Source organism: Ursus maritimus, unplaced genomic scaffold (assembly GCF_017311325.1).
Source record: "Ursus maritimus isolate PB19 unplaced genomic scaffold, ASM1731132v1 scaffold_32, whole genome shotgun sequence".
Lineage (NCBI taxonomy): Eukaryota > Metazoa > Chordata > Mammalia > Carnivora > Ursidae > Ursus > Ursus maritimus.
This window is the reverse complement of record NW_024425786.1, coordinates 17,588,024-17,600,583: the sequence shown is the minus strand read 5'-3', so window position 1 is coordinate 17,600,583 and position 12,560 is coordinate 17,588,024. Positions and strand designations below refer to the sequence as shown.

Below are 12,560 nucleotides of genomic sequence, written 5' to 3'. Positions count from 1 at the left end.
ATTTTGTTTGTACTCTTTCTGGATGAAAGAGAGGTTAAATATAACACAAGATCTCACAGCTATTGTGATTCAGGCTCTCCATCCTGGCTTTCCAAATTTCAACCTCCTTGTGTTGCTTTTTGACCATATTCTTGTTTACAAAATCCTGAGATACTTTGGAAAAGGGAGCCTGTGACTTAAAACAGCACAGCTTGATAGCCGAGGAATAAACTTAATGGCATTTCTACCAGGAGGTCGGAGCTTTTTAGGAGTAAATTGTTCTCATTGATAAATGATGTAAGCAGCCTATTTTCATTTAACTATTGGCATCTATAAGACGTCGATAGTTGCTATAGAAAAGTTTCCTTCTCTTGGGTTTTTTTCCTCTGTCCCCCTCCTCCAACAGTGTTGGTTACGTTGATTGCATTGTGTTTCTATGTATTCCTAACAGTTGTTTCACCCTACTGAAATCCGGACTCTTTATTTGGAATAAAAAGCAAGGCATGTAAATTCCTTTCGTTGATAACTGACAGAGTAGTTTGTAAAGAAGAAAAGGCCTTTGTGTTTAGTTTTTTGTAGATCCCATCTCTTTGAATGCTAGAGTGAAATAAACTGGTCTAGGAGCCAAAAAATTTGGGGGTTTTTTTGTTTTGTTTTCCTTAGGTTTAGCTCTGCCTTCCACGTTTGTGACTGGGTAGGCTTTCGTCATTTGCGTAAGAAGCTTCAGAGATGTACTCTCCCTCCTGTTTTACAGAGTAATTGCCAATGAGAATGCAATTAAAGAAACTAGAAAACACCCAAAACCCTTCAGGTTTTTTTTCCCACCTTGTGCTTGCTTCTGGGAAGAATAGAACTTAACCAGAAATTAAATGTAAGGATAGGTCATGGACCCACATTCGTGTATACACTGCCATCAAAAAGATAAGGGCAAATTTTTTTAAAAAATTAAAATTCTAACACTGACTGAAGGTTCACACTATGGCTTACTTCAGCCTTAGAGGATAGGTTGGTTCTCTTTAGTAACTTTGGTTCTCACAAGTACAATAGTTTGGGAAATTCCTGTAGGCTAGCCAAAACTGTTAGTAACCTCTCTGAGGAATGAGATGTTGATCTGGTCGTTAATCTTTTAAGTTATCCCTACCTATTGAAAACTTTATGGTTAAAAACCTTTTGTACTCCCATCCTCAAGTCTGAACACTTTGACCACTTGAGGCAATCCCAAACCAGAAACCTAATACATACTGTGTAAGTCCAAAACTAACACACCTGGGCTGCGAATTGTAAATCCAGTGAAATTCCAGTGCAGTTACAGAAAAGACAGTCCTTGGCATTGTTTATAGACCTTACACTGGGAATAGAACAGGAGAAAATGAAGACTCGGGTTTTGATTTTCTCCAGTTATTTCCTGTGGTTTGCATGGTCAAGTAACAGCCTGGCCGAGGGGTTCACCACCTGTTGAACTAGTTGAAGCTAACCCTCTCACTTGGAACCTCTTAGCAAGTGCTCCCCCAAGCCCCCTGGTGGAAATTATGCTTTTATATATAACATACAAACACAAGGGTTCTTGTCAATTTGAGGAATTCTTTTTTCTATAAACCTCGATCACCTTAGAATGTAGAGAAAGGAGAGAGAGGCAGGTAATTAAACCTGCTTTATTTGACTTGATAGTGAATCAGAAGTTTAGTTTTTTCCAAAGTATTCTGTGGCCTTTTCCTGATAAACCTGCTGCGTGTGGGGGGATCGTAATATGTGTTCATCAGTCAGCACATTGGTTGCCTCTTAAAAACCAACAGTCCTTCCATTTATCAGTTGGGTTAATTATGTGCATTCTAAGAATAAATATTAAAGATAATCATAACAATTTTTTATAAAAATACAAATAAGCCACTGGGGGGGAAGAAGCAATTTTATTTTTTAATTTCATGCTTGAAATTCACATATGTACATTAAGTACTATGCAAACTTGAATTTGGAATAGCATTATTTGACTTGAGCAATATTACCTCATCTACATTTACTTGGAGAAATACAACTTGGCCATTCTGCTTTAAAATGCCAAAAAGCTGCCAAATTAGAATAGGGCACTTAAAATCAAATTTTAAATTGACTCTCCCACACACATTTGTAATTTACTGTTGGGTTAGCTGTTGTATTTAGGTAAAACATGTTATCAAGGTACTATGCAAGAAATTACATTTTTTGCATAAATGGTCCCTGGGTTGCACAGGACTAGTAACAAAAAATATATATACTGACATACACTAAACTATATTCGTTATAGATTACAAAAGTTATTGAAAGCCAAAATGAATCTTAAGGTTGGAGGGACCCTTTAATAGTTAATCTTTGGGCTTAAGGAAGAAAAATTAAAACAGTCCCATACTGCATTTCACATCTCTTAAAAATAGGAAGTGTTTTAGCAGCTTAAAACCTTTACAGTTATATAAAACTTATTACACTAGGATTTACTTTGAAATATAGTTTACAACCAGATCAATTATACATACACTGGCACTTTAGCACAAGGGCAAACTTTAAAAACAAATTATTTTGGACCTTTAAAATCAGGCCATAGTATAAAAACAGAGTCCATGGTCTTACATTCAGCAAATTCATACTAAAATATTCTATTTTGTAGGATAAATGCCAACAAAGCTTTACATATGCTACAAATTGATTACATATATTTACATGGCTCTTCCTTAGGTACTTAAAACTTTCACATTATACAGCTCCCCCCATTTTTTAAGCTTTATGGGGAATGATTTGAGACCAGATCACTGTCAGAATAGCTTATGCAGTGCTATAATACAAAAATGTATTTTGAAAGCTACTCAGTGACCACCAAATACTGTTTCTGTAAAAAACTGGTTTTGGTGCATTAGTTGGCAGACACCCACTGCATGAAAGGAACGGCCATTGCGGTATAGGGTCTCATTCTAAATTAGATAGCCTCTAGTGCCCTTTCCACGTTCATCAGCATACAGCTTACTAAAATGCAACTATTCTCTAAGAAAAATTCACATTTTCTTTTTGGCAGTGCATCAGGTTGTTGGCATATTACTGGTTTGGGTGTTTCTAGGACTTGCAACTGTCAAATATTAACTACTTTTCAATCCTTCTATGTCTTTTAACTGGATGCTTATAATCAGATGGACTAGCTTTCAAAAAGTAAATCTGATCCATGAATGATAGTCTTAAATTAGTATTTTTGCCCAACAAACAATAGGTAAAGCTGATTACCATTCCCCAAATCTAAATCTGACAGGTTTCATTTAAGAGTTACTCAATCGAGAACACACTATCAAGTACAATTATCAATAATTTAGTTAATTTTAAGTTGCACTGATACTACCATTACATCACAGTGCACACAACATGTAAAACAGGTAAGATGAAGTCTAATTATATTTTCTACATTAATTAGCAGTTTTACAAATAGATTAATTCCCTAGTGAATTTGGTCTGAAACAACTGACAGCTACCCTTAAATATAACTAAATTTAAACAGTATTTTATCTTACTTTATACCTGTACTTTAAGTAAGGTTTTAAGCTGAAATGTCATTATTTCCTTATCAGAAGGATTAAAGGAAACTGGAACCCAGTGGCTTGGTGGTTTAGGAAGAACACTTGGTGATGGTGGCTCACTAAACTTGGCTCCAGCGTAGTTCTGATTAGTCTGAGACTTAAAAAGTAAGCTAGGACTTGATAAGCTAGAGTTCCAGTTTTGATTATTTGGAAAATTTTTGTTCTTCCCCCCATTTTGCATGGCCTGCCGTGCAGCTGCTGATGACGTGTAAGTATGTCCTCTTTCTTTTTTCTTATGAACAATCTTCATTTGGGAATTCTGATCCTTGGTCTTCTGTCTATTAAGCTGTTGCTGGTTCTTACTAACGTTTCTTGATTGAGGGGCTGGAATGTTATACCTCTCTCCGCCACCCATCTTCAGCTTCTTTGTCACCTACAAGTAAATGGAAATAAAATACTGAGCAAAATCCCAGTAAGAAAAGCTCAAAACTTTAAGGTTCTGTAGCCCCAACTTGCAACTCCAGAAATCATTTTGAAAAGACTCAAAACTGCTTTAAAACTTCACTGTATGTTCACACTTCATTATATGCACAGCCTTTATGACCTTCTTAAAAAAGCTTATCTGCAAATTGGAATAATCACTTTCAAAATAAAGACAACTGGTTTAGGATGTTTGCCCCGTAACATTAATTTCATACCTTTCAGTCTGCTTTTCGGATTGCAGGATTTCCACTACCTGTCCCCTTCCTTGCTGCCAAGCCCAGGATAATAGATGTTGCTTTCTGCCGGATCCTTTACTTTGTCTCAATACAGAAGTTTTCATGGGCCGATCTGCTGAGTTCAGCCTAGGAGCTGAGGCCAACATCTGAGTCTCCTCAGCACACAAGTTTGAGAGAAGTCCTAGCTAGAAAAGTAAAGATTACTTCATTACTTCAATTCAAAAAACACGGGGAAAAGGGAGTTTATATTTACTACAGAAATACAGTTAAGAATGACTGCTTCCTGAACTAAGATAGAAAATAATCTTGTAACTGTCATCATTTAAGAACTTCTCAGCCTTGCGATCCGGGAACTGGGGAATTTGGGGACGGGGGTTTGCAAGTGCCACAACGAGTTATGTTATTTTCCCGAGGGAACCACAACGAGTTATGTTATTTTCCCGAGGGACGTTTTCAGACTCTCACACGGATTTTGTCACCAAAATGTTCAAACAGGGAACCATTAGCTTTTACAGCCATGCCAAGAAGCTGGCTTAAAATTAGTTTCCTGAAAAAACCACATTTTTTAAATCTTCCAATCTTGCGACACATCACGTATCGTTTTTCAAAAAGCCTCCTCTCCCAACACGTCTACGTCATGAAAAGTGTCTCCTTTAGTTATGAACTCTCGACTCCTCCCCATTTTGAAGTTTTCACAGGCCATAACCTAAGCCGATTTTCCGTCTAAAATATACCAGAAAATGCCTCCTTAGAGGGAGCATTAAACATTCCAGGCTTCATTTACTATCCCAAGAAACCCGTTTACCAAACAAACAAGCCCTCTGCTTTTCGGAAGGGTAAGGGCCTTGCAGACTTATTTTAACAGCCCTTGAGTCATCCACCGCGCGAGCCCAGAAAGTTCGGGTCTTCCCACGGGGCCTGCTTCCGAGCGGCTCACCGTTCTCGAGCCCGGCCCGGGGCCCGATGTTCCCTGGCCGCCCGCGCCTGACCCGGTTTCCGGATCTCGCCTCCTTCCCCCAACAATGGGGAGTGCGGCCGCCAATATGGCCGCGCCCGCGGCGCCGCCGCCACTCACCGACTTCAAGCTCGGACGGCGGCGGCGGCGGGTCCTGTTCGGCGTCGAAGCCCCCCTCCCCTTCCAGGGAGAGACGAGGCACGGAAAGAACAAAGCCCACGGGCACCGATGAACTAGCTGCTGACCACCTCAGCGTCCCGACTCGACCTCCTCCTTCCGCCTCTACCAACAAAATGGAGGTGGCGACGAGCGCCGAAGCGGGGCCGGGAGGCACGGCGGCCAATCAACACACGCCGACGCGCCGCCCGGCCAATGATACGCGCGCCACCGCCTGTTGCTGGGGCCGGCCGGGGTGAGGGAGGCGAGCTTGTGGCCCAGGGTTTGAAATCCTCCCCGAGAGGAGCATGTCGGGAACAACTGCTGCGGCCCCAGCGGCCGCCCGCCGGTCCGGGGACGCGCCCGCCCCGCTGTCCCCAACCCCGCGGGATACGGCGGCGCCCGCGACCCCCGGGGCCCGTCTTGCCGGCGCGCGCTCGCCGCTCGGGAAGGGGCGACAGCCGCCTTCCGGTGACCAGCTTCAGCCTGGGCGCCCGGCGCGCGGGCCCTGAGACCCCGACTGGTCCCCAGCCCCCTGGGGGCATTACCGGAGCGGCCTGGGTTCCCGAGGTGGGTTCGCTGGGCCGCGTGACCAGTTTTTACAGCGGGAAGATCCTCAACAAAGTTGCCTCTCGAGGCCTGATTCCTGCACACTTTGCGCCTGACGCTCCTCCCATTCTCCTTGGTCACAAGAACTTTGCAGCCCCCAAAGCTTGTGGTTCCCCTGCGGTTTCCGCTTGTGTCCCGCACCCCAGCCTCGAAACTTTCCGAAGTGGGCTCCCCTATGAAGGCGTTTCCCACACATGCGCGGATCAAGTCGGTCAGTTCTCCCTTTGTGTTCCCACTGGTCCTTAACTTCAGTTAGAGCCCTTCATCGTCCCGCCTGGTAACTGCTGGTGTCCGTACCTGTCACACACACACCCCTTCCCCACCACCACCACACCCTCGAGGGGCGAGGCCGGGTTTTATTTTTCTGAACACAGTATCTCGTACATTGTAAGTGCGCAAGAAAAGTTTGTTGAGAGAACTGGGCTCCCTTACTCCCTCCCCTTTCTGCCCAGTTTTAAGTGGAAAGGGGGAGTAAAGCTGTAGTTCGTTGGTTATGCCAGCGAGGCGCAGGGAAGAGGGAAAGGGCAACTCCTTCGGGGTGAATGGGTAAGCGGCCTGAAATGAGTGTTTTAAAAGAGAACGCCAAATTCTATGAACATTTGAACACGTTCATGGCAGGATTCATATATACTTTGTAGAGGTCCCACATAATTCGTTTTTTAATCTTCAGTTTTTTGCTACCGTCACCCACCCCCATGTCTTTCTAGCCCTGGACCTTATGTTTTCTTTAAAAAACTTCCTTAAGCTACTGCATTTTAAAAGAGAAGTTTGTTAATCAAATTAATTTGGTAAAATATATAGAAGAGATATTTTTGAGCATGGGGCTTTCTGGTGCTAATCATATTATAGTCAAATAAGATGTGTATAATAAGCACCTGCTAGCTTACTGAAAGTCTGTTTCCTAAAAACTCAAGAAGCTGGCTTAGACATCTGGCCAGGTAATAACCAGGCTGTATATAATGAGTTCAAGACTTTAACTTCAGAAAAGACCCTTACTATGAATTTTTTTAATATAATGGTTTGTAAAGTGAACAGTCTGGTTTCAGTCTCAGCACTTTCTTTTTCTAATTCTTTTTTTTTTTTTTTAGATTTTATTTATTTATTCAACAGAGATAGAGACAGCCAGTGAGAGAGGGAACACAAGCAGGGGGAGTGGGAGAGGAAGAAGCAGGCTCATAGTGGAAGAGCCTGATGTGGGGCTCGATCCCGTAACGCCGGGATCACGCCCTGAGCCTAAGGCAGACGCCCAACCGCTGTGCCACCCAGGCGCCCCTCTAATTCTTTTTTTAATAGCAAAGATTTATGAAATGCTAAGTGCTTATCACTGCATGTTACATATTCTGTCTCACTGAATACTTACATGAAAGTGTATTTTATATCTCTAAGTGTGTTCTTTTTAATTTTGATTCAATTAGCCAACATATAGTACGTCATTAGTTTCAGATGTAGAGTTCAGTTATTCATCAGCTGTATATAACATCCAGTGCTCATCACATCACGTGCCCTCCTTCATGCCCATCACCCAGTTACCCCATCCCCCACCCACTGCCCCTCCAGCAACTCTCAGCTTGTTTCCCATAGTTAAGAGTGTCTCATGGTTTGTCTCCCTCTCTGATTGCTTCCCATTCAGTTCTCCCTCCCTTTGCCAGTGATCCTCTGTGCTGTTTCTTATATTCCACATATGAGTGAAGCCATATGAAATTGTCTCTGATTGACTTATTTCGCTCAGCATAATAGCCTCCAGTTCCATCCACATCGATGTAAATGGTAAGATTTCATCCTTTTTGATGGCTGAGTAATATTTCAGTGTGTGTGTGTGTTTGTGTGTGTCTATACACATATACCACATCTTCTTATCCATTCATCTGTCAATGGCTATCTGGGCTTTTTCCATAGTTTGGCTATTGTGGACATTGCTGCTATAAATATTGGGGTGCAGGTGCCCCTTCGGATCACTACATTTGTATCTTTGGGGTAAATACCTAGCAGTGCAATTGCTGGGTCATGGGGTACCTCTATTTTTAACTTCTTTGGGAACCTCCATACTGTTTTCCAGAGTGGCTGTACTGCTTGCATTCCCACCAGCAGTGTAAAAGGGTTCCCCTTTCTCCACATCCTTGTCAACATTTTTTGTTTCCTGGCTTGTTCGTTTTAGCCATTCTGACCGGTGTGAGGTGGTATCTCATTGTGGTTTTGATTTGTATTTCCCTGGTGCTGAGTGATGTTGAGCATTCTTTCATGTGTCTGTTGGCCATTTGTATGTCTTCTTTGAAGAAATGTCTGTTCGTGTCTTCTGCCTATTTCTTGACTGGATTATTTGTTTTTTTGGGTGTTGAGTTTGATAAGTTCTTTATAGATCTTGGACACTAGCCCTTTATCTGGTATGTCATTTGCAAATATCTCCTCCCATTCAGTAGGTCTAATTCTTTTTTATTCATATCATTCAAATGTCTTTCAAATTCATCCCCAGAACACTCCCACCCCATCCTCCTTTCTCTCTACTCTCCACCAATTTGATTGTGTTACTATTTATTTATTTATTTATTTATTTATTTATTTATATTTGGGGGGAGGTGGAGGGGCAGAGGGAGAAGGAGAAAGAGAGAATCTTAAGCAGCCTCCACACCCAGTGTGAGCCCCATGCAGGACTCAATCTCACGACCCTGAGATCATGATCTGAGCCAAAATCAGGAGACTGACACTGAACCGACTGAGCCACCCAGGCACCCCTGACTGTGCTACTTTAAAAACAAAACAAAACAAAAAAACACTTCATTGGCTCCAAATTGTATTACAGAATTCAGTTGGCCTCTCTGACCCTTACCTGTGTAAACACAGAGGTAGTATATTGAACACTTACAAACACACACAATGTATTGGATACTTTCTCTGCCTTCCCCTTCCTGTGCTACATTGTTTTTTGCTTATCTGCACAAATTATGGGGTAGGTGCTATTTTGATCTCTACTGTACAGACGAAAAATACGAGGCCCATAAAATTTAAAGCTGAGAGCCACGTGCTAAGACTCCAGAGCCCAGGCTCTGTGTCCCCTGCAGCATTCATATCTGAGTCACCTCTGTCTTCCCCAGTGCTTGAAATGCACTGTGCCCAGAGCAGACACTGAGTGGCTGTTGACGGGACTGCCGGGGCTGCTAAGGCAGGAAGCCTCCATTTCTGCCGGGTCCGAGGCAGGCTGCTCTCAGGAGAGCACAGTTAAAGCCTTTACCATGGCCCAGACTCCCAGCAGCCTCTCGGTATAGCTCCAGCCTCATCTTTCATTAATATTTACCGAGTGCTGGTAACAGCTCTGAACTGGAGAGCGGGAGCCAAAAACATCCCCTGTTCAGGACGTCTGATGCAGCCTCTGCCTATCCCTTGCCAGTCTTTAAAGTTGGTGCCACCAACACAATCCAATTAGTGGCTGTCAGTTCAAATGGGAAAACGGTGCTAGAAAGAAACAGCTCTCAGAGTGTCAATCAGCCACCAGTGCTGGGAGCCAAATGCATAATAAATACGTGGGTGTTTAATACAAAACATTTATTTAACCAAGATTTATCTGGTGCCTTCTTCGAGGCAGGCACTCTGCCAAGCCCTGGGGATACAACAGTGAACGAGGCTCCATCCCAGCCGTAAAAGACTCAAAGGCTCTTCCCTTGACAGTTTATCAGAGAAGAAAGCTGGGTGTCTGGGGAGATTCATTTCCTCAGTTCTTCCCCCTGAGAGTCAAGGACAGACAATGCCAATTGTAAACGCAAAAACGAACCTGCTAGCGTTGCTACAGGGTGCGGGCTACGTTGAACCCGAGCTCCCTGGCATGGAGGGGAAAGGAAGGGGATCTGCACACTCGCTGAAATCCTTTCCCAGGAGGATGCATTTTGGATTACATACCAGTGGGAGCCTAAATCAACAGACTCTCTTACGTAGAGTTTACCTACCTAATCTGTAAGTACACGTGGGGCAAAAAGGTGAATCAGAAAGTCTGGCTTTGCAGGATTGGCAAGTTGCAGGCTGATACTGGTTGTATTTGAAACCCCAGGAGTGGCAAGGCGGTGAGGCAATCACGCAGGTTTGCCACACCTTTCAAACACGTCTCTAGTCGGACCCGCTGGCTTTCAGGCTGCATCATGTACCTCCCAGTTTGTCTAACTCAAAACAAGCTGGTTTGGTTATTTGTGTTCCTCGGGCTCATATGTGAATTCCGAGTACAACTTTGCTTGCAGGCCCATCAGTTGGTGGCTAATTTCAGTTAGGAGAAGCAAGTTCTTGGAACTCGCCAAGGAAGCAAAGTGGAACACCTGTCTGATGTTTTGATGTGCCCTCGGGCTGGAATCTTGTTGCCAGACTGGTATCAAAACACACACCCCTCCACACCCCGTGAATGTGTTTCCTGGGGAAGCATCTGCTGGCCTTCCCCAGTTGCTCACACGTTCCCGAGCCGTTGCAAACCAGTTCTCAGCCATTACAGCCAATCCAGGATAATCACTAAATGGGGTACAGGAAGTCGATGCTAAATTCCCACACTTCCTGTGACTCTGACCTAGGGCTTCTCAACCTCCGGGACCTTGAAAGCATTCTGATGCATGGACTCCCACCCTGGAATCAGAATCTTTGAGGATGGCTGCTTGGGTGCCCCAATGCCGGCTTAAGGGTGGATTCTGCCACCGGGGTGTAAGGATTATTTTTAACTAAAGGCACTTGAAAAACAGCAGGTGCAGAAGGTCACTCTGACCTCTCCTCCCTTTTTCTTCCTGAAAACAAAAAAGAACATTCCCACGTGAAAGATGTCCTCCTACACCAGGAGAAGAGAAACTTTCTTATCACCAGAGAAGGGGGCGGAGGCCAAGAGAATTCTGTACAAACAGACCTGGTCAAAATAACTCTTACCTTCCTTTAGACTCCCCATATATTTCAGTTACTTTCCCACAATTGTATCTCTTGTTCAACCTCTTATAACAGCAGTTAGGCTTTGCCACATCTTTGGGTCTTCGTGTCCTTATCACTTAAAATGTATATGAAATAAATCATGTGCTTTTCTCCTGTTAATGTCTTCTGTCAGTTTAATTCTCAGGCCAGAGACCCTAAGAAGGTAGAAATAAGGTTTTGCTTCACTCACGCAGCTGGCTCCAAAGTCTTACTCTGGTTTCAAGCTATTGCTCTGAGTTCTTCTAAGAGGAGTCCCCTGATGTGGGAGTGTGTGTATGACGGGGACCCCCTTGTCCTCTGTAATCCTCAAGGTGGTGATTATACCAAACAACCACCAAAAAGAAAAAAGGAAAAAAAAAAAAAAGAGCACCCAGGGTTACTTTAGATCAGCTTTTTAAAGTGTTCATCAGGGGGCACCTGGGTGGCACAGCGGTTAAGCGTCTGCCTTCGGCTCAGGGCGTGATCCCGGCGTTCTGGGATCAAGCCCCACATCAGGCTCCTCCGCTGGGAGCCTGCTTCTTCCTCTCCCACTCCCCCTGCTTGTGTTCCCTCTCTCGCTGGCTGTCTCTATCTCTGTTGAATAAATAAATAAAATCTTTAAAAAAAAAAATAAAGTGTTCATCAGGCAGGTGGACTGCTGGGGTCTCCCTTCAGTTTCCTTACTAGTCTGTTGATCCAAGCTCTCCATTTCTTGGCCCGCTCCAAGGTCTGAGCTCTCAGTACTTCAGGCCAGAAGCTGTGTGAACAGAAAGATGGGCAGCCACCTTGAGAAGAACAACCCAGACAGCCTCTGGCTGGCAGCCCGACTGAGAAGGAAAGGAAATCTGGAACACCCAATACTCACTGAAAAGAAGAGTGGACCATGGGAGCCATCTACTCCTATGTAAGACCATGACTAGCGCTGTCTCCTGACTATTCACACCCATGGCACGAAGAAGAGACACACTATCTTTAGGTATCGTGGAAGGCTCTAAAGAGAATCCAGTGAGGCACGCCTGGGTGGCTCAGTCGTTAAGCGTCTGCCTTCGGCTCAGGGTGTGATCCCGGCGTTCTGGGATCGAGCCCCACATCAGGCTTCCCCACTGGGAGCCTGCTTCTCCCTCTCCCACTCCCCCTGCTTGTGTTCCCTCTCTCGCTGGCTGTGTCTCTCTGTCAAATAAATAAATAAAATCTTCAAAAAAGAAAAGAGAATCCAATGAGATACAAAGCCACTCAAGCTCCCACCATGTTTTCTCAGCTTGACAATCACTGAATTCCTGTAGATATTTTTCTCTTCAGCTGCCTTCTATTGTAGCACCTCACATTTTTAACATATTCCCCATCTACAATAGCAGAGTTTTTTCCCATCCGTTATCTCACTCAATCTTGGCATTAGCGCTACAGGACAGGCATTATTACCCTTCTATAGGGGAAGAAACTGAGGCTCAGAGAGACTTGTTTGGGGTCTGCAACAAAGATCTTTTTTTTTTTTAAGATTTTATTTATTTATTAACAGAGATAGAGACAGCCAGCAAGAGAGGGAACACAAGCAGGGGGAGTGGGAGAGGAAGAAGCGGGCTCCCAGCAGAGGAGCCTGATGTGGGGCTCGATCCCAGAACGCTGGGATCACGCCCTGAGCTGAAGGCAGACGCTTGACTGAGCCACCCAAGCGCCCCATGCAACAAAGATCTATCTGAAACATTTTTATTG

At 44.1% G+C, this 12,560-nt stretch overlaps 1 protein-coding gene and 1 long non-coding RNA gene across 5 annotated transcripts; one reads left to right on the top strand and one right to left on the bottom strand.

Moving 5' to 3' along the window:
* Positions 1-1,867: 1,867 nt before the first annotated feature.
* Positions 1,868-6,018, bottom strand: PNRC2 (proline rich nuclear receptor coactivator 2). Of its 4 annotated transcripts, none has more exons than XM_008694605.2 (3): positions 5,888-6,018; positions 4,208-4,413; positions 1,868-3,942 (listed from the first exon to the last, which is right to left on the bottom strand). In XM_008694605.2, exon 3 carries the CDS (start codon positions 3,922-3,924, stop codon positions 3,505-3,507), a length of 420 nt encoding a protein of 139 aa, XP_008692827.1. In that variant the 5' UTR covers positions 3,925-3,942; positions 4,208-4,413; positions 5,888-6,018; the 3' UTR covers positions 1,868-3,504. The 4 variants fall into 4 exon arrangements, with proteins under 4 accessions (XP_008692827.1, XP_040474910.1, XP_040474911.1 ...); XM_040618976.1 differs by lacking the exon at positions 5,888-6,018 and adding an exon at positions 5,304-5,498; XM_040618977.1 differs by lacking the exon at positions 5,888-6,018 and adding an exon at positions 5,304-5,498 and having other exon boundaries at positions 4,208-4,409.
* On the top strand, positions 5,645-11,983 carry LOC121099784. Its single transcript, XR_005831514.1, has 3 exons — positions 5,645-5,909; positions 7,579-7,715; positions 11,578-11,983. It is a non-coding gene; the product is annotated as an uncharacterized LOC121099784 (long non-coding RNA).
* Positions 11,984-12,560: the final 577 nt, after the last annotated feature.